Genomic DNA, 26,864 nt, shown 5'->3' with positions numbered 1-26,864 from the left:
GCTTAAATCAAAGAACTGAACTTAAATTTTCATTAAACAAGATACTTTTCATCAAGTGTTCATACTGAAGCTATTTAGTTCTGATTTTCAGGCTAAAGTACACAAACTATAGCAGTGGTAGTTATGATATTATACTGTTTATAAGATCAGTTGACATGATGTATTTGAGAACATACCTAAGCATTTGAATATGCTGAGCAGTGTAAAACACTTTAGAATAACATTGGCAATCTAAATTAGAAAACCCACCTTCTAAAAGAAGCCTTTCCCCAAGCCATCAGTTTAAAAAAATAAAATGTGCTGTGCAAACTAAACTATATCTGCATGAAAGTTTCTATCTGTGTGCTGTGGAAACACACTTGAGGTAAACACATTTTTATTTATTTAATCAGCTGGCATATACATCCTTGGTTTTAGCTGCAGTAAATGCTTACGAGAGTTATCAGGGTAGATCACTTAACTTTAATTGGTTTTGTGTTTAAAACAAATTGAAAAGCTGACCTTACCAGTGGTTTATATTTGATGTTCTGTGTCTTTGCAGGAGGAGCCATATGTCATGTTTAAGAAGTCTGACAAGGCGCTCGCTGGTAATGACCGATTTGAGGGGTTTTGTATTGACCTTCTTAAAGAACTGGCAAACATCCTAGGATTTATGTACGAGATTCGACTGGTGCCTGATGGAAAATATGGATCACAGGATGAGAAGGGACAATGGAATGGGATGGTGAAAGAACTAATGGACCATGTAAGCATTACACTTTATTAATCTGGTGAAATGAGTCATTTCTACATCCTGTGCACTTTTGAAAGTGAGATAATGCGATAAGTACAGTTTGCCGCTTCTACCGCATAATAATCATAGGAACCAATCGAAAGACAGTCTAAAACTGCATTTATCCTCATCTTTGGGCAGTACCCATCAATAAATTTACTGTATTTCTGGCTGTACATAAGTATCACACATCAAATGGGGGAACTTCAGACAGTTCAAGACTGAGGCTCTGTTCTACAGCATTTTTTCCTCACGTGGCTAATGGACACATAAATGAATGCTATGTATTAAACCTCTGGTAATATTTCAAAACTATGTACTGTATGTTTTGTAAAATGCATATCCTTTGCTGCAGCTTTGAGGATGCACATTGATGTTGTTTGCAGCCTTGCCAAGCAGTGTAGGCATTGACAATGCAGAAAGTAACATTGCCTGGTAATCTATATTTGGAAAAAAAGCCATAAAAAGTGTAAAGTACAGCTTCTTCTGTACTAATGTGACTAATGTGGAAGCCATTGCTGTTAAAAAATCAACGTTGTGGAAGCAGATGACTAACTATCGCGATGGTGCTGCTATGCTGGCATTTATAGAATGGCCCTGCAGTATCTCTTTCCAAAACACATCCTTAGGGGACAAAGCAGGTCTTGGAAGAAGGCTGCAATAGCCTAAATGGCATTTAGTGAACGAAGTCATACGATCAATGTCAATGGAGGAGCAGGTAAAGGTGAATTAAGGGGCAGCATTTAATCTTTACAAAGCTTTAGCAAGATTTGGACAGATATAAATAACCTTGAGAAGGAGAGGAGGATTAAGGGACTAAAAATAAGATTTAACTCATTATTTTTCTTGTTAGAAGTTAAATAATCCCATTAAGAGTTTCCTTAGATTCTTAGATTCAGCTGTAAAAAGATGATACTGTGTTTATATGCTCTAATGTTTTGGATATTGCTGGTGCTTGCATATTATTTACTGTATACTTGAGAATTCTGGTTTTGTTTTTCACATGGACAGGGGCTACTCATTGGTATTTTTTTTCCAAATACTGTATATTGAAACCCCTTTAACACAAAATGTCTATAGTCATGATCCTTAAGGGCTGTAGTTCTGCTAGTTTTCTAGGTCTCTGTTAATGATAATCTGTTTTAAAATTGTGGACAAAAGACAAATAAGTCCAATTAAGCTTAACACCAATCAATTTAACATTTAAGATTAATTGGAGTTTTTAAGCTTTTCAAAATTGAGAAAACCTGTTAGGTTGTGCTTTCAGAAATTACGGCTAGGGACTCCTGTTTTACAATCCAATTAGGCATTTTTGTATTTACAATACTGCAAAACATGTTATGTCTGACTTCAGAGGCAAAAGACCTTTATGTCTAGTTCAAAGTGCACGTCAAAGATTGAGAAGTGTAAGATTTTAAAAGGCTGCTTGTCTAATGAGATCATAGTGAAATGTTGTGTTATGTGTTTTTAATTGTACACAAAATGTATTTTTCAAAGAGAGGCATAACTGAGAAAAATCAAAGAGAAAAAAATAGACTTGCTGAAGAATGGTAAAGTGCAATATCACATATGGATTTTTAACATTTTTAAAACTAAAATGAGTCCATTATGATCTTTGCTTTGTGTCAAAATGCTTTACGAGCTGTTGGCATCAGGAGTAGGTCTAAAGACATTAAGTACAGTAGAGTGCAATCAAAATCCTCTGATCTTTGATTATACCTCTTAAGCTTTCATTTTTCTGCCAAGTTTTCCTGTCAGTCACAATCTAGGGTTTACCGCCTTTACAGCAGTGCAAGTAATTTGTAAGTCTCAGTTGATCAAGGCTTCTGAAGAGCGACCAGTAATGTATTTTAACAACTGTGTTTTGCAGTCATCTGTCTTAATTCAAAAAGGCCCTTTCTTTTCTGCATCATGAGTGTCAAGAGCTTCTACAAAAGATCTGTGATTAATGAGAACATGTGCATGTCAAAACTTCGCATAAAGGTCAGCCAAATAAACACCTTTGAGAAGTGTTTTTTTTGGTTTATGTTTTTAAGGAATAAATATGCAATGCACTATAATATAAATTGTATGTGGTGGACTTAAATGCACAAACTGAAAGCCATATTAATGTATATCTTTTCAACAGAGTGGATAAAATATGACACCTTATTTTCCTTCTTCAAGTGCATGTGAATGACTTGAGTTTATAGTTTCACCGAGCTAGACATCAAATCTGACTATTACTATTGCTTTTTTTGTTTCAGTTAGTTCTTGAAGTATTTGCATTTTTATTTCTTTTTCTAGGATCAATTGCCTTGAATAAAATGTGATTCAGTATTCATTAAACTGCTCTTGGCTGAAGCTCCTAACTGTGTGATAATCAAATGTGCAGTTTGGCAATAAATATATTGTTATGCCAAATATTGCTGGTCATCCGTGTGAAAAAAAATGGCGTGGATCAGTTCTTCACTTTTGAGTCTTAAAATTTATACTATTTTGATTCTTTTTTCACGGTTCCCACAACCAGATGACAGTGCCTGAAAGTTTAATTTTTCTAGCCTACACTTCTCATATAATATTGTATGCACATGCACTTATTTTTTTAAGTAACCAGTGGCAAGTTCTTGCTTTACAGTATTGTATATTATTTTACAGTATCTCAGCAGAAGCCTTCTGTTTATGAAGATAAGCTTAACTAATGTCAGTTACCTTGAAAGCAAACTAATGGGCATGACATAAGAAAGGCTGGTCTGATTGCCATAAGAACTTAGATACTGTAGATGGCTCTTTCTAAATGAATGAACTTGCTAGTCTTATCTGTGGCAGGAATGGTATTAAATCTGGCTGACGTCCAGTCATTAGTTTTCTGGCTACTCATTGCTAGTTTTCTGGGAATTTTTAAAAATCCAAACCGATTATAAGGATTAAAAAATTGTTATTGTAAATATTATGATGATTTAGTGTTGCTAAATCACATTGGAAAGAATTAACCTTCAGAATGAAACTGTTAAATCTGGTGTTTTCCTTGTAGTCACAAGTTTCTCGTATTAGTTTGTTTTGTAAATGAGAAAACAAAGGCATATTAATATATATACTGTATATAGTCAGATTTATGTTTTGGTTTATTTTGATTACACCTTTCCATGAACCCTTCATTTTTTATTAACTGTTCATCCTGGTGTAAAAGGCTTGTACGTATTAATAGATGGTGTTTTACCAGCAGCATGTAAAAAACAGGTCTGGTCTGGCTTTGTGTAGCTGAGCTGTCCTAGTCCTTGGTGAATCTAAGCTGATAAAGTGCCACTAAACCAAAGGGCCATATATTAAATCTGTCACATCGGTACTCCATAAATCATCGTTTCATTACTGAATTGCGAAAACTCTTTGCCTGGCTTGTCTGTTTAACTGTATCACAGTTACGTGGGTTATTAAATATAACAAGATTTCTTTGCTGTTCTCTGTATCACAATCCTGGTGCAGGAGAAATACCGTATACTGGAATTGATTTGTGAGAATGTGATCCAACTGAGAATGCGTAAAAATAATCACCAATAATTTTTGGAGGATATGTTTTTTTCTTTTCTTTTCAATCAGAAAGAGGACTTTTATACCTAAATTAGAATTCCTTATGTGAATGAATGTGCTGCATTACTGATTAATTTCAAAAGGGCTTTTTTATCATGTCGCACTGAACACTTTATTTTGCTCTATCATTCACATACAAAGCCCACTACAAAGCTAAAGGGCATTGTGGGAAAGCAATAGGCCTTGTTAAACTTGATTAGTTACAATAGATGGTCCCATTAATCGTACTGCGATGCTGTTATTAATAATAGCTAAGCTATTCATTTGTTACTGTCTTATGGTAATTAATCCTTGTTGCATCTCAGACAAAGGAAGGTTACTGAACAATATTGCTTCATTGTTTCATCATTTAAATGAAGCATTATTTGTGACTCAAATGATATTGTAATAAACCCGGGCTTCATTAATGGCAATACACAGGAAAGCTTGGGTTTATGGTAAGGAATAAGACACAGATACTGTATGTATATATTTCCCTGTAAAATAATAAGGGTATTATGGTGATTACTGCAAATCTGGAGACTTATTATTTCACTTTGAGGCTCAGCAACATTTGAATAATCATGAATGCATTTCAGTAAACTGGTGAAATTAAAAAATATGTCTCCTTTCATTTTAAGGAATTTACCAATTAAAAGTCTGTTTTCTAAAAGACAAAAAGCAAATGAATGAAAGAAGGACAATAAACACAAACAACATCCATTGAAATTGCTCTACAGTAAACAGTATGTGTTGGTGGTTGGAAAACTGTTTTTGAAGAGATGTCTTTTCTTGATAGGTTGCCATAAATGTATTTGACTGACAGTGTGTATACTGTGTAATTTGCACTTTGCAGGTAAGCTAGTGAAACACATGTGAGTTATTTTCAGATGCCAGACATCTGTTTCTCAGATTTAATCATTGATATTTGCCCACTTTGTTGGGAAGAACATAGAATAGAACAATAACTAACATGTACTGTAAAATAAGTCTTATTTACAAATATACAATGCAGTCAATAGACAAATTCTGGCTGAAATACATACATAATACTTAATAAATTAACATTATTTAAAACAAAATCAGGAGAAAGGGGTTGTAGTGCTTAGAAGTTTTTATTTGGTTTTCAAAATAAGCTGTTTTTCTGCCTTGAACAGGTTCTTTTGTGATCAGCACTACCAGTTGTATCTATCAGTCAACTGGTTCAGGCCTGTCAATTGAGGCTGACCATAATAACTGCGCTAAACCACAGCTATTGCCACAGAAGAGCTGCCATTGTTCTATTTTAAAGTGTTAGCAGGGGAGGATTTTTATTTTTACTGTAGAGGCGGTAGAGAAACTAGACATGGCCCTTTGTGAGTTACAATGTGTAAAAAATTAGTTATCCAGGCATTGAAAGCAGCTGGTTTCATTAACCTCATATTCAGCACCAGAGAGAGTTGCGGGGGTGAAGCAATGTAAATGGTGACCTTCTAAATACCCAGTAAGGTGTATAATTGAGAATTACTTTCTCAGTAAGACATCGCATTAGCTGCTTCAAGATGTCTTCTGGGTTTATTTTTTCTATCAGTTGTACTGCAAAGCTGCTTGCTAACTAAAGGTAGTATGAAATACTCCAGAATGTATTAATGATTTGTACTGTATGTATCAATGTGTACTTGCATATTTCTATTATCTACTATTTTTGGTATTGTTGTTTTTTTTTAATCCAAAAGAGCATCTGGTTATCTTCCAGAATTTTCACTGGTAATGGTCAAAATTCTTTATCTATTGCCTATTGTCCATTTGCAATGGAAAAACAGCAAACAGCATCAGCAAAAAGCATTATTTCCATCTTCTCAAACAAAATTGTTTCTTGGTTACCTCCAAATAATATTGAAACTACTGGTGATTAAAGGATGGAAGACGTAGATGACTTCATGAACTGTTATGTGTGGCTCAAAGCCTGTGGTCGACTCATGAGAGCAATGGAGATGATTACATGTCATTGCACCATGAAGCATGAAGAATGGACTGCTTAAAACATATCTATTTAATGTTATTGTCATTTATTTCCAAAACCAGTTCTCACCCATATTTATTTCATGCCTTTTCTAAAACAGAGAAGCAAGATCTGATGTTTCTTGACACTTTATTGTATTAGCCATTGCTTACCCTACGATATATCTGTGATGAAGAAAACATATTTTATTAACGGAATACTGTTAGACTGAATGTACTTCTTCTTTCTCTTTCAGAAAGCTGACCTTGCAGTTGCTCCGCTGACTATTTCTTATGTACGAGAGAAAGTAATTGACTTTTCCAAGCCCTTCATGACTTTGGGAATAAGCATTTTGTACCGGAAACCCAACGGAACCAACAATGGTGTTTTCTCCTTTCTGAATCCCCTCTCTCCAGATATCTGGATGTATATCCTTTTAGCGTATCTGGGAGTCAGCTGTGTTCTCTTTGTAATAGCCAGGTAACTCCTGAATGAGTCAAAATGCATTGCTTTGTATCACTTTAGATTTATTTTCAGGGCTAGTTTCAGATCCAGAATCCATAAACAATGTTAGCAGCCCTGTTACTGCATTTAAAAAAAATCGTTTATTTATATGCTGGCCAATGAATAATTTTTTCTCTATAAGAATACAATATACTGTACATATAGTACTGTAAGTTTGATGAATGACACACCATTCTACAGTATACAACTTACACTAAAGGAGATTAAAAGTGAGTTCTATATTTGTATGCAGAGTTCATGAATTAATATCTCACAGCAGCACATGGGTCCTGAATTGGTTCATTCAAGAAACATGCTTTACTAATTTCTGAGGAATTTTTAAACGATATAATTATTAGTTTGGAAAATTTCCACAAGAGCCCTCCTGTTTCATGTCTTCGAAAGACACATTTATGAAGTATGTTTGCATCAAAATGATTGAATGAGTTTGTCAGGTTTCTTATTTTTCTCCCTTGGCATTGTTGATATCGCATCTGATCCTTGTCTTTGTCAATAGCGCACATGTGAAGTGCTGCTCTTCCAAGTTTAGAGGAAAGAGGCACTTTGCACTTGACATTTTGTATGAGAGCCGATGCAGCTGTACTCATTAAACGCCATTGTATCTTGAAACCTTTTGCTTTTCAATTGGCGTATAAAAACAAAAAAAATCAAAAATTACTCAAATTGCAATAAACATTGTGAGAAACAAGACCAAAAATGGTTAAGTGTTGCTCTATTCATGCCATTTGAATCAAGAGGAAGCTGAAAGTGTGGAGCAGGTGCACACTGAAGTCCCTTAAAGAAAGGTCAGCATAGCTCACAGTATAGAATAATACACAAACATTAACTCAAAGCCTTCTCTTCCGATCCACAGCTTGCACATTGCTGTCAAACCAATTATGAGGTGTAATGTCACCCGTTGAAGAGTAGAACCTATTTTGCATGAATAATTAGGCACACGAATGATGAAATGTGGACCATCAGAACCATCTGACAGATTTTGCATCTTAAGTCCTGCAGTGGTTACAGAAGAGCCTGCATTGATTGGACCACTGTGGCTGCTCTCACTGACAAAGCTCTCTTTGCACTCTCAGTCAGTCTCTGCCAACTCTCCATCACAGTCATCATCTCAGTCAAACGTTCCATCACTTGACACACAGTCAACTAAAGATGTAGTTCAGACTCTGAGGCTTGGCCTATAGTCTGATTGAGAGTCTTTACCATTAGAGCAACTTGGGGACCCTATTGTATTCTTGAGTCTTAGGACAAAAATACTTTAGACCTACCTGGAGCAAAATGCAGATTGTCATACTTAGCTTTTTTGTTACCAACTATGCAGTTATTCATCAGAGTTCTGCCATATTTTCAACAAATCGCAAACCAAGCGATTTTAAAATTGTATCAAGCACTAGCATGACTTTGTTTTGAATATTGTGTACAATCATTGTTCACAATATCAAAAAAGTATATTGCTGTTCTACTGGAATATCCTACTCTGGTAGGCGGACAGAACTAAATCTCTCTTAATAATCTTGACTGTAGAAGACTATCAGGGGATCTGATTTAAGTATTATTCTTAAGCATATTGACAAAGTCATCATATTGGACTCATCAGTGAAACATGAACCAGAGAGCACAAATGAAAAGAAGTAGTCTGCTCAGTTTGTGCTTGTTGTATCACAGACATACAGCATAGATTCTCCTATTTACTTATTTTAACATGACATTTTATCAGTAGGCTAGTGTTAAGTGTTTTTAAACACATTGTTTTCTAGAAAACAAAAGTAAGATACTATAAAGTTATATGGCATTCATACAGTATGTGTACGTTTATTCACAAAATCTTTTTTTCAGAGGTGAATGACCTTTACATCTGTGATTTTTGTGTTAATAAGGATTGAACAACAAACATGGCTCAATGCTTCAGTTCAATGTTTCCACTTTTGATTTTCTGTTTCATTGAACACACCAGAAAAGCTGTGTGCCGATATAAAAATGTCTTATTTTGAAATACAAGGCCTTAGTATTATGCACTAGAGACATAGTTTAAGCCATCATTGTAGGTCAATGCCATGTTAAACCTTGCCGAGAATACTCAAAGGACCATAAAAAGAAGATAAATCATAGCTTACCAAGCTTTTAATATAAATATATTTATATATATATATCCCATATACCATTACAGTTTATAGTGTTTTATCTACCAACTAAAATCCAAAGATCACTTTAAGGCTGTAACTGAAAAACCACCAAGGTTCTTGCTTCAGTAAACTACTCAGAAATCTGGAAAATATAAATTTGAAATTTAGCTGATAAAAAAGCAATCGAATACAGATTAAAATTTAAGACTCCAATTCCATGGCTGTATGGATAAGCACTACTGCTCCAGCAGCTGTGTAATAACAGAGTTGTGCTGTTATCTTCCAGGAAACCAAAGTACTGGCCAGGTTTCAATTTTAGAGGTGCTGCATCAAGTACCTTTGCTGTAACCTACTCCAGTGATACAGAAATATCACATATTATTTATCTGGTATTTTTTTACATATACATACATGTACAACATTTTACTTTCTTCTGGGTTTGGGGGTATTATCTCACCAGTTTATCAAATAATATTTTTGTTAGACCCCAAAGAAGTGTAGAAAACATGTTGGAAAAGAATATGATGATGAAGACATACGCACACACGTGTAAAAATATTACAAAAAGAACTTCCCAGAGGGGCTAGTACTCTCTTTCCTTTTCTGTTTTCCAACAGTTCAGCTAAAACAGAAGAATTAAAAGACATTCAGAGATGTATTGCTGAATTTTGAAAAAAATAATACATTTTCCATAGTCGAACAGTAGGAAATACTGTTCAGAAATCACAGTAATCAAAGATAAGTTATCCTGACACAACTTTGAATTGATAGCTTGAAGCAGTTTTTTAGAAGTCTTTGTTTAATTTTATTTGCTTTTAAAATAGGCTGCTTTTGCGTCAGTCTTTAAGGACAACAAAGGATTTATTCTTCATTTTACATCACTACAGGATGTCTGACATTTTTTTCCGAGGAATTGACACCCAGATAAGATACATCTCAATTTGTTGTTGATCTTCCTTTGGCAGGCAAACCAGCAGCACAGATCAAAATCGTCTGATCCCTGTGAGGGAATTATTCAAATCAAATTCAGAAATAGATGCAAACAACCTAATTTTTCATGTTTTATCTCTTTTTATTTATCTTGTGGTGTGATCAACTGATTTGTCACTGCAACAGAGTGATTTTATTTACTGTGCACTTTACAAAAGAAAGGGGCACGGAGGAACAAAGTGGTGGCCTATTGTATTTCATAAACTTGTTTTGGTTAGTCTCATATGCATATGAGAGAATCAAATTAAAGCATAAATATTTTATAACGATATATGTAATACAACTTTCATGTTTTATTTTCTCAAATGAATGGCATTCTAATTATGGTGGGATCTTTATTTTAAAGTGGTATTTTTACTTCAAAAGATGGCATTTGCAGTTGATCTGATACAGGAAAATGCAGAACATGTCTTCATAAGACTTTGGAGATACATCTCATTTAGCTTTAGCTTTCTGCCTTAACCCTTAGAAGGGTTTCTGCCTTAAGAAGGTGTCTTACAAAAAAGAACATTTTCTATTTGTCTTGTTTGAAACATCCGAATAATGAAACTATTGTTTGCTTTACAGCTCTGGCTCATTAGCTGTGTATTCAGACTAGTTTAGCTAGGAATTTGCATTTTCACAATTTTAACTAGCTATGTTTTTCTGGACATATTTCCATGTGAACAAAGCATAGGCTGTTGAATTAACTGATTAATCTGCTCACAAATAAGAACAGCAGAAAAGCTGGAATATAGGATTATATAGCCGAGCAAGCTCTGTACCACTGTTAGCAGCTTACCAGCCTCCTGTTTCATTATCTTTCTCCAGCAATGCAGCAACACAACCAACATGTCAGAAATGTCTATCATGTAACTAAAAATTACTTTGTGACATTTCAGGGTTGTTTTTCTTAAACTGTTACAACATTGATCTTTCAGTGAATCCACATGATATTAAACACTGACTTTTTCTGTGATGCTTCACAGGTTCAGTCCTTATGAATGGTATGACGCCCATCCTTGCAACCCGGGTTCTGATATCGTAGAGAACAACTTCACACTGTTGAACAGTTTTTGGTTTGGTGTTGGATCGCTGATGCAGCAAGGTAGGGCTGTCTCTTCCATGCTTTTCAACATACACTCACTCGACTGTGTTTTTTTATTTGACAGCACTACTGTACGTTTTTTGTAAGGTGTTGTGCTTGTCAGGAGCAAGTGGAGCTTAGACACATATTACAAAGAATAACGTTGTCACCCTCTACCATACAAAACAAGCACAGCAAAGAGGAAATATGTCACAGAACTGTCAGAATCTGACAGCAGGTGCAAAATGCAAGCATTTGTCTCCCAAAAATCACAACAAATGTGTCTATTGAGAACTCTTTTTTTTTCCTTTTGAACACAATAAGGTGAGTCATGGATCTCACCAGTCTGGGTTCTACAGTTAGTCCTACAGTGTTCTGTACATTCATGCATGAAATTGTGATTTTACTGAAAACAAATGTCAGGTTGTCCTGGAATTGTAATCTAAACTTATTCCAAGCTCCTAGGATGCTATCTCCATATTATCATCCATATTTTACCTTTTATATCATTCTTTTCTAGTGCAGACGTTCTTGCCTAATCAATTTCTATATATTTTATATATTTTTCAGTATATTTTTTATCAAATGTTGATACGAGCAGTTGGTGTAATATTGAGGTATTTAATCTTTTATATAATAGTAATGTTTGTGTAAAGTGTGCAATGTTCGGTGCAATCTTCATTTTTAAGACCATTACCCATATCCATCTGTGGCAGTTCGACTGTACAGTATACTTGTTGTGCTAATTTCTAATTCCTTAATTTTAAGCAGACAGACTTTCTGACACTTTCATGCTTCTGTTACCTTGATTATTAGGTATTAGTTACCAGTAGGACTTGTGTTCAAAATACGTAGGTGACTTGTGGTTTTGCTTCTCCTTTACTAAAATACATACAATAGCATGTCCTGTGTTTTATAAATTGGGTCCCCAGCTTATGAGAGAGAGATCTTTACAAGACATTGAGGCACTCTTGTCATCTTCGCCTCCTTGAAGGCTGGCACATGCAAATGACTTTTGAAAAGATGCTGCACATAAAATCTGTAGATACTGAAATGTTTAACCTCATGTACTGTAACAAGGCAGTGCATGAGACTGCATGTCAGATTCCTGCCTGTAGGATAGTAAATATAGAGCACAATTCATTAACCACAATAGCAGGATGGATCTTCTATCTGGGAGGTATTTTCCTCTCATAAGAACAAGAATGTTTGATTCAAAGGACAAAAAAATCATCATTGCACATGAGTTATATTGAAGGAGACAATAAACAGGCCCTGGGATATAATTGTTTACTAAATCTGTACTGCCTGAAACAGACTAGTTGATGTTATGAAGACTTGAAATCCTGATTCAGTGACCTCAGAAATCTTGCATGGCAGGGTGTCTGTTGCTGTCAGGTTTCACTGTGTTTTGGGTGCATCCATATTACCATAATAATACAATGATTATGAAGTCTTTAACAATTAATCAAGTTTCCTAATACGAGAGTCATGTCACATAAACAAATTTTCAAGTACAGTACTTCATTTCAAGCATGTCTGCAACAGACTGTCATATCACTACTTAAAAAAATAATAAATAATAAATAAATAAAATAGCATAGTGTACCTCTGACAGCTACATATTACAAAAAGGATACTCCTTCTCCTTAATTGATATGGAATAAATAAAACATTATTGTATTATAACACTCTCAGTTCACATCTTACTGATACCTAAGGTAATACAACATGTGCATCTAGCTCCTCCCTCAGACATTTGAGCTTCAGTCTGAGAAAACAATTTGTACTGTATAGCAGCCTTGGTAGTCTGTCAGTTTTACAGAACTTTCATTCACTTACAGTATCCTTTGTTTTAACATACTGTAAGTAGATCTGAAGATTGTGCTTAATAGGTCTATAAATACCAAATTAATAGTCAGTTTTGGGAAGATTTTACATTATACTATAATGTTAATATTGTATGATTTTTTACATTTTTAAAATTCTTTTAGATTATTCAGGGTGAGAATTTAATTGAAAAAGTCATCTCTAAGGAAATTGATCCTGTTTGTACAAAAAGCAATTATTGTTGTTTCTGAACATTTCAGTTACAGTATTTCTGTTGTCATGTTGAGTCTTGATATGTTTACTTGTTTTAGCGTTGAAAATCAGAACAGTTACAAACAAGAGCAAGCCATTAGACCCATCCAGCTCATTTGATAGTTAGTAGCTAATTGATAAAAGGATCTCATCCAGCTGTTTCTTGAATGAAGCCAGATTATCTGATTCAACAACATGACATTTTGCAAACAATTTTGTCTGCAAGATATATGAGCTGTGGAAGAACAGAGGAACATCTGTTTTAACGAAAACTAAATTAAATTCACCTTGTGAGTAGGTTGTAAAACAAAAATTATATTAAGAGTGATCTATCAATCTATTACTGATGTACTGTACAGTAAATTGTGAAAAGGGGCTTAATGACTTGAGTGTCTTAAAAATGTTAATTATTTTTCTAATTTGCTTTTATTCTACTGATCTACAGTAACATTGTCAATAATATATTTGGTAAAAAACTATTATTTACAATGTTTTAAGCCATGTTACTGTACAGTATATCAAGTAAATGTATTCATATTGAATTTAGTAAAGCAAGGTAAACAGCTTAATGTACTGTATGCAACTCATAATGGAAATGGGAACAGGTGTTGATTTTTAAGGGCAGCTGAAGAGAATGGTAGGAAAACCATTTTTTAAAACTATTTGCATCATCTCAATAATACTGCGCGTTCATATTGGTAAGGCCTGTTGAAGGCTTTTGTTCGGATTACTACCAGAACCAAGTGGAACAAACCAATCTATTTCTGTGTGAAGCTTTGCTTGTTTGAAAATCGATTAAAAATCTTATTAGTTCTACATTGCTTCTTGCACAGATCACCAAGTCTTGGGACAGGCATTGAAATATTGCTTTTATCTGGGCTGTCTTAACAAAGGGATTGGTATAAGGGGTGGTTTTTGTTGAACTGTTCAAAACAAAAACTGCAGTCTTTGATATTAGTTTTGCAAGGATAAATGACATAAGCAAACGCTGTGTTTTCACATATTCACATGGAAATGGATTTGTTTTCAGTTTCTACACACTCTTTAATATTCCACTTTTAATAATTGGGTTGATCTAGATGAAATTGTGTCTGTGATTGCTTCATTTCTGTTAAAACTAGCCAGGCTTACTTCTAGGCCCGTGTTTTTTCTTTTCATTGCTATGTGAATGGATAAGAAAAAAAATCTAGCAAAATAACTTACCAAGTGACACAAGTGCTTTAAAACCTGAGAAGAGCTGACACATTTAAATATCAAATTACCACATTTCCAGAAAGAGTCAGGTCTCTTGTGAGCTAGGAACAGGGTCTGTGGCACTAATGTGTTGACATGAGGGAGCAATTAAATGGCATTTGTGTAAATAGGTTGATAAAGCAGGAGAGCAGGGAAGTTGTGGCAGATAATGTTCAGCGAACACTGTTACAGCAGCTCTGCATTTTGATGTGATGGAATGTTAAGCTTGCATTAGAGTGTTAAGTGTCACCCGCTAAAAATTAAACATGATTGAAAGTTCGTTGTGGATGACCTGTTTTAAGAGCATTACAGAATTTTTGGCAAAGCCCACAGAATGGAAAGCCTTCTTTAGAAGAAGCAGAATCATCAAATGCAACCAAGGTGAACATAATTAATATTTTAAAGCTGTGCATAGCAGGTTTCATTCTCATTTGTGCATTCCTAAAGTCGTGTTCTGCGAGCAATGTACCATATGCTCATGGCTATGCAATTAAACGAGGTTTAAATCAAATGCACATGGGTTGAATTATCCCAGACACTACAGTACATATCTCAATCTTGAGAATTGTTCTTACAGTACGCTTGAATTCAAGGTCTCTTTTCACACAATTTTCTGTTAATTTAGCCATCATTTGCTTTCAACATTTTAATTAGTTATAGGTCCTTGCAACTTTGAAACGGAAAGATTTTTAGTACTTTAGCCACCTGGAATTATGAAGCTGTGCTTCTTTGAAAGGTTTTTTAAGCAGATTTATTTAAAAAATCTTTTTATTGTGAAAAGATCTCTGTCTAGCCTGGCAGCTGATTTGAGAACATCATATAACATGCAGGGTAGGAATAGACCAAGGATTAAAATATAATTGAACAATGTTACATTTTATTTCAGTGCTTTGTAGTTCAAAATTCATTACAAAATGAGCCAAATAAAAAAGCAGCAGAATGCCTTTTTTTTAAACTGCTGAAAATCCAACATTACAAAAGCAGAGAATGATTTACAGCTGCAGCTGTTCTTCAAGGGTTGAGATCTTCTGTTCAACTGAAGTAACATAATTTCCCCTTTAGTTAGAGCCAGCATGCTCCATATTTGTATCGAGCATTAAAACAAATATGTAAAAATGTTCATACCTTAGAGTCATATCCATATGAATATAGTTATACCATATAGCTATACTGTTTTTTGTATGGAGATTTTTTAAGATCTTGTTAATTGTGGTGTACAGTATACCAGTTTAGATTACATCGCACTGGTTAAAAACGTGCAGGTGTTTACCATGGATATCTCTCAGAATTGGGTGAAAACATTTCTAATATAGCCTTAGGATTAGGAACTACTGTTCCTATACTACCTATACTACCTACAGTATACCCTGTGCAGGGGCAGTATTAGTATCTGTATCTGTATAGTAGTGCCATCTATAGGCTTTAGGTACATAATGCAGAAAACTCTGAAAGTCGTAATGGACATCAGGCCTTTTACAGGATTCTGCCTCCAAAAATGAACATCTCTTTTCTAGGCCATGCCGTTTTTTTTATGTGATATGCGCTGATGTACCTCCCAGTCTAGTACACATCAGCTAAATCTCCCTAAATCTGGTGTTGATCCTCAGTCGTTTTCATTGTTCCCATATAGCTGCAGTACCCTGTGAGAAAAGGCATTGGGATTCTGGGGTTTATTCCATCTTTTCCTCCATGCTTGTACACAATACTCCTAATTTTTCTGCACTATGCTTTGCCAAATGCTGTTTGACTGCACAGAACTTTTTGACATGCTTCCCTAAGCTTGAAACTGCTTTATTTTAGCATGCTTCCTTAAGCTTGAAAATACCTGTCGCTGGTTATAAATGTGGTTAGTTTTTTCACTATGTTTTAACAAGCTTTCCAATTTGCCCCTGCCTTTTCCACACTCTCTAATGCTTTGTAATTCTAAGCGATGTGCTTATCCCTTTGTTTACGGTACTGATGCTGTACAGGGCTTCTAACTCTCTCTTTCACAGCTACAGCGGAAGGTACCTACTGTACATGTAGGTAGATTTTGCTTATTTTTAAAACCATGATAATAGGATCACATTAAAACACTTGTTTAATGTTGTATTTAAAGGAGTTGTAAGAATGTTCCCAATCCCTAAGCTTGGGTATTTTTCTCTGTCTTGGTGCTCTGCTAAACTCATTCTTTAAAGTGCAACATTATTCTCTGTTGTTCGTATTTGCATAAAATTACATAATAGGTTTTGATGGAATTTTCTTCAGGGTTTTTATTTTCTGTGATAAGCTAAAGATATGCATTAGATGGAAGAAAGTTGCTGCAAAAGCTTACTATATACGACCCATAAACTTCACTGTGAATTAATGTGAAAAAAATATATTCTTCTAGATCCTGGACTGGAGGTTCATCCATAAATTAATATAGATTAGTGCAAAATATTGTGCTAAATTAAAAGACATAAATGTATTTTGTTTAAAAAACACAATTTATATATACGACGAAAGACGAATTTAATAAAATATTGAATGTATGCCTTTAGGTACAGTAATATGTAAAGCATTCTATGAAAAAAAAATCATTTTAAAACAGGAAAAAATACATAAAGTTCAATTAAATTATTACTCTTTAAAACTGGGTATATAAAGTATAACCAAGAAAAACAGCAAATATAAAAATTTTCAGCAGTTGTGAAAGGATTGCATAGGATTGCAAGGATTGTAAATGAATTGCATAAATAAGACAAAAGAAATCAAATTAAATGAATATCTGAGATACTGTACTCCAGTCTTCTTTGGACTAAAAAAGATAGGCAGTTTGGCATATTGTATGTGTCAAATGCTGAATTTAAAATCGTGTACTGTAGCATTTTCATTTTCGTAACATTAGGTACAGTAGATATATTGATATAAGATATATTTATATGTAATAGATATTCAATTATATATTATACATTTCTATATAATATAATGCATAATGAAATGACCTAAATCAGCTGAGTCAGCACAGAGTTTGAAAAATGGCCCACTTCCAGTTTTGTATAGAAAGTCACATTTTCTGACATTCATTTGCTGATTTTAATGACATGCACAAAGTAACACCAGGTGGGAAAGACCACAGTTTGGTTGGTAGGGCTGGCTTCCCTTTTGCTACATTGCTAAACAGTGTAGTCATTTAACAGTAAGGATGTACTGGACATGACTGTACTTATTCACTTTACAATTACACTTAAAAATGCAGAATCACACACGAATAGTGTATGATATGCAAGTTCACATTACCTAATTGAATAATTCACGTGTGATTGATTAATTGGTTGATCTTGCCAAGAGAGTTAATAGTCTCGCTCCTGCACTGAATATCATAAATTACTCATTAAGCAACAGAGCACAATAATGAAACATTACATGGAAACATTACTTTAATTTTCCTGTCCTTTTCCCTCGCTTTTCTAGTTACATGTCATACTATTGCCTTTAATCTGATCAACAGCCTGAGTGAATGCCTATTTCTCACCTTTAGCTTAATCCCAGTTATTGGCCTGTGGGCATTGACTCACTAGACTCCAGTATATACTGTACAATATACTGTATAGGAGCGCTTTCACAAATTCTTCCCTAACATAAATCTTCTTTCCCCCACTCCGGCGACCTCCAGTTCATTTCCCCTAAACCATTCGGAAGTAGTAATTTGTTTTCTCTTATTCATATTCAACATTTTATCTGACTAGACTAACATTTACTTTTTAAGAGCTGCTTTTAGAAAAGGAGGAGCAAATTCAGCTTTCAAGCAAAAATGCCTGAAACATCTGAATTGTGCTTGTATGTTTAAAAAAATGGAAGTTAGCACAAAAAGGTTCAGGAAGTGATTCATGCAAATACAAACAATTGGCTTCTAAATGGAAGAAGAGAACACAGGCCAGTGACAAGGAGAGAGCCATGGGAGGTAGGAACAGAGTAAACCTGCTGCCATGCTGTTTTACACTGATAGCTGGAACTTAGCCCAAACGAAACCATTGGTGTGATTTTCATTATAAATATCTGTTGCGAGCCATTAAATTGATGACGTCTCAGATAGAGGGGAACAAACTGGTTCTCTTGATTTGTCCCTTGTTCTTTTTCAGCATGATCACACTGTATGTCTGACATTGTTAGTACTCTTACTCACAGTCTTTATTTTGTTAACTGTATTTTAACTACTCTTTAACTGCTCTGTTCCTTAACAGCAGGTGTCTGTCTCTTGATGGTTAAAGGCCAATTCAGATGGGTGAGGCAGTAGTAATTAGGACTGTGGACTCTGGCCTTCAGGGTCATGGGTTGGGGTTTTGTACCCTTGTGCAAAGTACTTTACAGAGATTTCTCCACTAAACCCCATGCTGTATAAATGGGTATGTTCCAGGTTGTGGCTGTGAATGGAAATGTATTTTCAAATGGCATACTAATGCACATATGGTTACATAAAGAATACAAAAAAAGCAACTACTAACAGTTGTGCAGCGGATTTTTCCCTTCCTCTAGACATATATATTTTTAATCTTCTTAGTCCTTATCTTGTGTTATAATCTTTTAACATTGTAATCGTTATAAAAAGTTAAAATAACAGTCTTGAAATACAGTATTTCTTCTGTTGTCAGATAATGGCAAACCCTTTGAAAAATTAGCTTTGACCTCAAAATTTATTTGAAGTCTCTGTCCACTACTGCTGCATTGGGTTATAATTAAAATATTTATGGCTTTCAGAGTAGCCCAGGAGCTGATATACTGTATGGTTTCAAAACCATGCTGCCTCTTCTGGCTTAAATTCATTACCGTATTGAAATTTGAGCTTTTTTGGCAAGAGCAAGACTATTTTAAAGAGTGTGGTGTAGATCATTTTTATGAGCAATTATAAGCTCACAGAACAAGCACTTTAAGCACAAAACACCTCTCTTACGCTAAACTGATGGTGTTTGGACTTAACATTATCATGCCTTTGCATGTCTTATAATAGTTTGCTGCAGCAGAAATGTTCCTTTAACCATCTAGTCTTGTATTTCTAAAAGACGTTACTTTTTCAAGATTTATTTTGCTTCCATGAGTGCACCATTTATTGTATTACATTATGCTGAGAGGTCTAAATACCTTAATTCACCTTTTTGTTCATGATGTAGATTCAAGGTTAAACATTCTTCTCACAAATGCATTTGGGTTCTATAATGCACTGTAAATAATGTACTATAATTTACTTTTCATTACTCTGGTAAGAATGATGTTAGTGGCTCAGCGCATCTATAGATATCTTTAAATCACCATTTCCTTGGTGTGTTTGTTTTTAAAGCACCATGGAGAAATGCTGGATCAAATTTAAAATTATGTGTAAAATCTTAAAATTAGTTTTAAATTCTGTGAATATCATATTCTGCAGCAAATTACATGTGTGTACTGTATGTTTATAAAATGTTCACTTCAATAGGGAGGTTATTCTTTGAGCTGTGAGGGCAGGAGCTCTGTGAAATAAGTAGTCATTTAGAGCTGTTGTTTAGTCTTTTGGAAAGACATAAGATGGAGTGTCAATATTGTCATGTTAGGTTGTAAAAAGGTTATTCTTGAATGTGTGTGCAGCACAGTATTACAGTATATATTGTACATATTATCAACAGATATTTTGTCATTCTAGAGCTCTGGGATATGTGAGGGGGAAGGAATGTGACGATAACCTGCCTTTAGAGAACACGTTTTTGCTCATGAGACTAAAAATTGCTCCTGTGTTGCAATATAATTCCGCTTCTCCAGTTGGCAACAGCTGTATTCATTTCCAATCTCTTCTGCTACTACTGAGGCACCTGCACATGGAGCCTTTGTGTTATGTGTTTTAACATTGTATCTGTGCATTCATGGAAAATAAGACAACAATTAAAGTCAAAGGAAGATACAGACATGATTGGACCATTGCTTTATCTAGCAGGCTGGTTTAAAGTGCGCTGCTATCCTGCAGAGTAGATACAGAAGTAAGAAAAAGTTGAAAGGCAAGAATGTAAGTAAGAAACAAAAGGAAAAGAGTGAAGCCAAAGTTAAATTGAGAATTACAGTACTTCAAAGCATCTGTATGTTTCTGTAAAAGGATGAGGTTGGTTAGCTGTATTGATAAATGTTAGTAAGGAGGTTTAAAATACTTTAATTCTATTTTAATTCTAGTTTTGTTTGGAAGCATAAGTGGTTGTTATTAAGCCAACGTAGTATTGATTGTAAGTCATTGTTACTGTATATTTGGAGAGAAATTAATTTGTAGTGCAGATAGAGTTATAAATGTGTTTTGTATAATGCAGTACAGTATGTAAACAGAGGATGGTCAGGTTATAAATGGAGAGAGGGGGCCTAACATAGATCCTGAGGGACACCATAAGGTTCTCTGAATGCACAATTGAGGACACAAATGGAAACTACAGTACGTGGAAGTGTAAAAATGCCTGGTTGAGATTCTTGAGTCAGTTACCTATTAACTACCAAACCGGCTTGTTGGGCTGAGTGGCCACTCAACTTGAACCTTTCTTACGTTCTTCTTATATGTCTGAGAATTTAAAAAAATACATTATATATCTGATATGGCATAAAGTTAAATTTGGGTGAAAAGTCAAATTGGGTTGCTTATTCCTCAGCTGACTAAATTATGTATCTAGTAAAAGCATTAGCAACATACTAAGGTTCAGGGATCCAGACACATTGACATAATTTCAGTCACTTCTGAAGAGTAATTACTTCTCACTGATTTTTATTTCTGGACATCTGTGTAGTGAAGCAGAGAGTGGGTGGTGGATTAATGCATGGTACAGTGGACTGCTAGATAAAAATAACAGTTTGATTTTGGTAAGAAACTTTAGTGTTAAAATGTGGCCTGGTGTTCAAGGAAAGAATAGAATAACACATTCTCTCTGCCACCCTCTAGATCATGGAAGCAGATGTGTCAGCTAACGTGCATCACAGATAGTACTTCTTTTTTAAAATGTCTTTGTTTTCACTTTTACCCAATTCAAATAAATAATTGTCAATCAATATACTGTAGGTTGTACAGTTTTCTGAAAGGGTGTTGGTGAACTGCAAACTTTTTCACTCTTCAAAGAAGACCCAGCCCAGCTTCTCACTGTGGTAAACTGTTACATTCACAATAATGGTTTACAAAAATGCTGTGGTGTCTGAAAAGAATGTGCACCAGGATCCTCTTAACTGGTAGGACTAAGCACCAGTAACCGTTAGAGAGGAGGAACTACTCACATTACCCTCCTGACCTGTGTGGAACCTTAGAGCCGTGGCTGAGACCAAACCAGGCCTGGTGGGATGAAGCCACCCTCCCACCAGAATGCGATCTATAACCTACTGGTCTATCCTGTTTCCCCTTGGTCCAAATCTTAATGGGATTCCTTCAGCTTGAACTGGCAGCTGAATTTGATCCATTCATTAGAAAGCTCCATCCTCCTTTCCTAGCTGAGCACTGGTCCTTGCAGAATGAGCTCACTGGATGTAGTTGAACCTTTTAAACTGTTTAATTAAAACTGGTTTCAAAGCCTAGGTTTTAGGGTATCTAACCCTTAGTCGACCCACTTTGGATCCTAATCTGAAACTTGGATTGGTCTTGCCATGACACTAGATTAGTCTGATCTCACCCCAAGACTAAACAATTCACCCTGTGTGTTCTACCTACAGTATTTATAGAGAACTCTAATTGAAATATACAAATTCCTACTTATTTCCTCCCCAGAGCATCCCTAAGCCATTCTTTAGTGGCTTAGACAAACACGCTGAGATTCAGCTGCTCCATTTTACACTTGTCAATGAAACAATGATTCTGTTTTTAATATTTTATGCATCAAGATTCCAAGCTCAGCATGGGTTTTTCATATTCTGTAAGGCTGGGTATGCTGTGTAGCAAACAGCACCGACTGAGAACAGCTGTAGATTTTAAGAACATAAGAAATGTTATGAGCAAAGGGAGGGCATTTCACACATAAAGCCTTTTTGTTTGCTAATAGCTAAGTTTTCTAAGTTAAGTCATCCACCCACTTCTTGAATGATACCAGGGTATCGGTTTTGACAACACTGCTGAGTAGCTTAGACTAGACTCCTACAACCCTTTAAAGAAATGCCTGTTCTTATTCAATTGCACCTTCCTTTATTTTCCATAATGAGTGTTTATATTTTTTAAAGCAATTAAGATGGTGACCGGAACTGCAGGACTAACAGATTTTTTTCTTGTTCTTATTGTCCTCAGGCTCTGAGCTGATGCCAAAGGCCCTCTCTACAAGAATTATTGGTGGGATCTGGTGGTTTTTCACTCTTATCATTATATCATCCTATACTGCCAACCTAGCAGCTTTCCTCACAGTGGAGCGAATGGAATCCCCTGTTGAGACAGCAGATGATCTGGCCAAACAAACTAAGATTGAGTATGGTGTAGTGAAAGATGGAGCCACCATGACTTTCTTTAAGGTGAGCAGATCATAAACAACCCGTTGAAAACCTACAAACTTTGTTGTTTGTTTTTGTATCAGCTTTCATTTTTTATTTTCTTTAATTAATGTATTTTAAATAAAGCTTAACTGAATGAAACCACCTTTTAAACAAAACCAAAAAGCGTTCAGGTTTCATCATGAAGTCAATACATTTAGTTTGATTTGACCCTGTTGATTAATTTCCTTAGAATAAATTGCCTCTGTTCTAATCAAAGAAATTTGGGGAATATAATGGATCTTAAATCAGGCATGATATTAAACTTCAGCTGCAGTCAGCTTTCAAAACTTCACATTTTCTATACTATGTGTGAAAATCAATATTATTCCACAAAGGACTTTTTTTCAGTTAGATCTTTATCCCCAATACAAAAGCATATTCTCTGGCTCTTCCATTTCACCAGGTCTTTTGAAGTGCTCCTCCATAATGATTTTCTGTTCAAAAAGTTTCAGCTTGGCTGCAGGGTTTTTATTTTGAGACAGATGATTCTCCTGATTGTGCTGCTGTGCAGAATAACAGATGAGTGTGATTTTCGTCTTGATTTTGTTGTCCTTAGTTCTGCTGTTGTCTTTTTTTCCAGTTCCTCAGAATCCATTAATGGACAAATAGTTTAAACATACAGGAACCAGTTGGGATAAAATAATAGAAAGTAAAATAGACGCCAACAAAATGTTTCTCTGCTAACTTCTAGTTGCTGTTTGAGATGATGAAGTGCCAGTGAGATGAGCTAATGGGAGGTGGCTGGTATCATTCAGCATCACTATTGATTTTTGCAGTCTTAGCCAAAGAGGTTTATTGCTGTTTTCACACTCTCTAGCAGGAATAGGAACATTGACCAGTATTAAGCCATATATTTACAATTCATGATCTATAATCGTCAGTTTGAGCAGGCACAGCACATTAGCACAGTCACACTCTGTGTGGTTCCAAATGACTACAGTGGCCCAGATTGGTACTGCAGCTGTAAATGCTTCCTCAGAGAGATGGCTCAGCCTGTCTTTTAACTACCTTTTTTCTTCTACCCAGGTGTTAAACAGCAGTTGTGTAGAAATTCACAGCTTTTATGGAGCCATTTTGCTGTGATCCACGACATGTAGGGTCTGTGAGGATGAGACTCTAGCTTATCTTTGATCTGAACTGGTGGCTGTATGCTAAGATGTTTCGAGACAGGGCGCTGCCCTTGGCTACTCATAAACAAAAATCTCAGTAAAGGGCTGCTTTGCATGACCTAGCAGATCCATCAATGTGTTACTGAGGTTGTTAACGCTACTACTGTTTCTTAGAACTGAGCCAAGAGAAGAGACTTCTCTAGGCTGCCTGATAGTGCTGTAGGCAAAGCCCATGCTTAGATCACCAGGGACGATAAAGGTCTAAAGAGCAATGGCAAAGTAATATCCTGTATAATATGGAAATCATCTGCTGTTAGCTCGTTTCATTGATTTGTGAGTGGTAAGAGTATGTCGAATATGACTATCTAATAAAATGTTTAAAAATATAAAAAATGAAGTATTGTTCCTCTAAATTGTGCATCTATTATTTCGTTTAATTATTCATTATTCATTATTTATTTGTGATGCTTTAATTTCAGTTGATGAAGTTTGTAACGTCATCAATATTGTGTTATTTTCTTTTTTCCATCATTTCAATTTTACAAAGCCATAGAAATGTTGGTAAATGGATTTTCTATATACAGTATGTTTTCTTTTCTTTCACCTTAGATTTGGAGATGCATTTGGTTTTAACAGGATTCTGCATATTTGTTTGTCTCTTAACAGTCAAGTAATTGAACCAAACTTAGAATCAAATATGACTGATACAATGTTTAAACCTCTGGTGCTCAGTTTGTATCTATTGTTAGTAGGCTCCATTCTGACTGTACTGTAGGTGTTTGTCTGAGTTTTATGTACAGTATTAATCCCTAACTCACGTTCGCACCTGCCTTTTTAAACTGAACCTATTAAACGATCAAAGACAGAAAAGTGGCATCACCAGCTCACATCCCAAATCACAGGAGGCAGTTAAATATGCTTCTAAAAATATTTGGACTATTTCTGTTTTAATTGATGCTTTTCAAAGCCTAAGAACATGGCGCATGGCCTCTTTTTGAAAGATTCTTGAAGTAAAAATAATTTTAAACTTTATTTAGATTTTCTCTGTTTTCTGCGGTACTGATCATTTTGATTCTTCTGTTTTGTCAAAATAAAAGATCTTCACTGATGCTTTGCAGAGTGTACACTGAATGCTGTAAATTGTGAATGTGTTTCAGGGGTGTGGTATTTTTTTCTAGGAAAAAAGAAATAAATCTGGACAAGCAACCTGCAAAATGCCAAGGCAGCTTCACACTTTGATTGAATATAGTATTCTAGCAAAAGGATGAACTATGAATATAAATACTTTCTCTGTACTGTGAACAATTTGCTTCCCATGCATTCCTTAGGCTCTTCAAAAGGCAAAGGAAGGGCTGACATTCTGACTTCCCATTTGATGTAAACATGCCCGGGACATGTCATACAAACAGAAAAATAATTAGTGAAGCAAATATTATTATGCCATTAAATCTACTTCATTTAAAAAGAGACAGGTGTCACTAATTATCTCATCAGCTCTGCCTATCTTGAGAGCTGTCAGTTCCTCACTGTCATTATCTGAAACAAGAAGACTGATGCAGCTGCTGCAAATCAACAGGCTAACAAAATGTCTTGGTGAGCATCTTGATATGAGCAGGAAGAAATTATGCAAAGGAGTTTACCGAATGAACCGAGTGAGGGCTTGACATAGGACTGCTGCCTCTGCACTGATTAACCTATCACTTTGAGACATGAGAGGTTTCACGAGCAGTCTACAACTTCAAATGATTTAATATATAAATAGAAGACTAATACTTTGCATACTGAATTATTGCAATGCTATCATGAGGAAGCAAGAACATTAAATTTCCTTATATGAATGATAAACATCATTCTTTTAGCCTTTAGCTTTTGATTACAAGTATTGTATTCAGTGTTATGAACACCCTGTCTCCTTCTGTTAAAAATGCCAATCTGTCATTTTCTGTCCCACAAATAGGCCATGCTGATCACCTGTTCACATTGGCAGTTGAACACACCACATTTTTGTATTCTGAATTTACGATAAGCAATTATCTTCGTTGCATGACCACCAGATTTGGGGTCACTGCTTAAGACTCAGCTCCCCTGTAACAATTCCTGTACCTGCATGGGTTTAATGAAGACCTGTAGGCATCAGCCTCTCATATACCCATCTGTTCATCTTTTGAAATGCTGCCTTATAGGAGGGTTAGCCCTCTAGAAAGACAAGACAAGCTGACATTCTTGCAAGAGGGCCCAAAGGTACCCATTAAATGCCAGGAGTTGTTATTCCACTAAAAGTACAGAAAGCCAATTCCCACTGAACCCCAATAGCACTCTAGATCTAAACTGCCTCTCCTTGTCTGTGGCCTATCTGGTGTTCTATTGCTTCACACAGTTATAGTCAGCTAGTGACTCAGGCTTAATGCTCCAAGTAAGCTCCTTGACTAGCTGAGCTAGGTGGGAGACTATCACAATTCACATTTTTGTAATGACATAATGTGTACACTAATTTCTTTCTTTATTAAGACAACTGGAAAATGTTGTTATTCCTTAAAGTTGACCTGTACATTGGGCCCAGTTAATTGCCTGACTTTTACATACAGTATGTATCTTCGTTCCTTTTATTAATACAAGTCAGTGTGAGATCATTATTTTTTATTCACTCCTCCTAAAATCCTTTAACCAAATTAAAGAGAGATCCTTTATGTCCTTTATACCTTTATGTTAAATATCTCTATTGAACTGATATAGCAAATTACATTAACCTACTGTATGTTCGACATAAACAGTACACTAATATACTGTATCTGTGTAACCTGACATTTTCAATTGCTTCACAAATGCCCCATGTTTTTTAAGGTTTCCATCATTTTGTAGAAGGGTTATTTGAAGAGGTTTTTATTTTGAAAGCAATAAAACATCTTCAGCTCACCATTGTAACCCACAGGTGAGGAAAGAAAAGTGATGAGTCACAGCTGCAGTTGACTCAGGTCAGTAA

General features: G+C 35.3%; 1 protein-coding gene across 2 annotated transcripts in view; it reads left to right on the top strand.

Annotated features, from left to right (window-relative positions):
• Positions 1–26,864, top strand: part of LOC148649710 (glutamate receptor ionotropic, kainate 3) — a 118,930-nt gene that overhangs the window by 81,048 nt on the left and 11,018 nt on the right. For both annotated transcript variants that reach the window (XM_088602754.1, XM_088602755.1), the window contains exons 10-13: positions 542–745; positions 6,556–6,779; positions 10,903–11,021; positions 22,537–22,754. In XM_088602754.1, the coding sequence (XP_088458880.1) occupies positions 542–745; positions 6,556–6,779; positions 10,903–11,021; positions 22,537–22,754 (765 nt within the window). The remainder of the gene's footprint in view (positions 1–541; positions 746–6,555; positions 6,780–10,902; positions 11,022–22,536; positions 22,755–26,864) is intronic.

Source organism: Lepisosteus platostomus, chromosome 13 (genome assembly GCF_059453375.1).
Source record: "Lepisosteus platostomus isolate fLepPlt1 chromosome 13, fLepPlt1.hap1, whole genome shotgun sequence".
Taxonomy (NCBI): Eukaryota; Metazoa; Chordata; class Actinopteri; order Semionotiformes; family Lepisosteidae; genus Lepisosteus; species Lepisosteus platostomus.
Note: the sequence above shows the minus strand (reverse complement) of the source record. Positions and strands in the feature narration are given on the sequence as shown.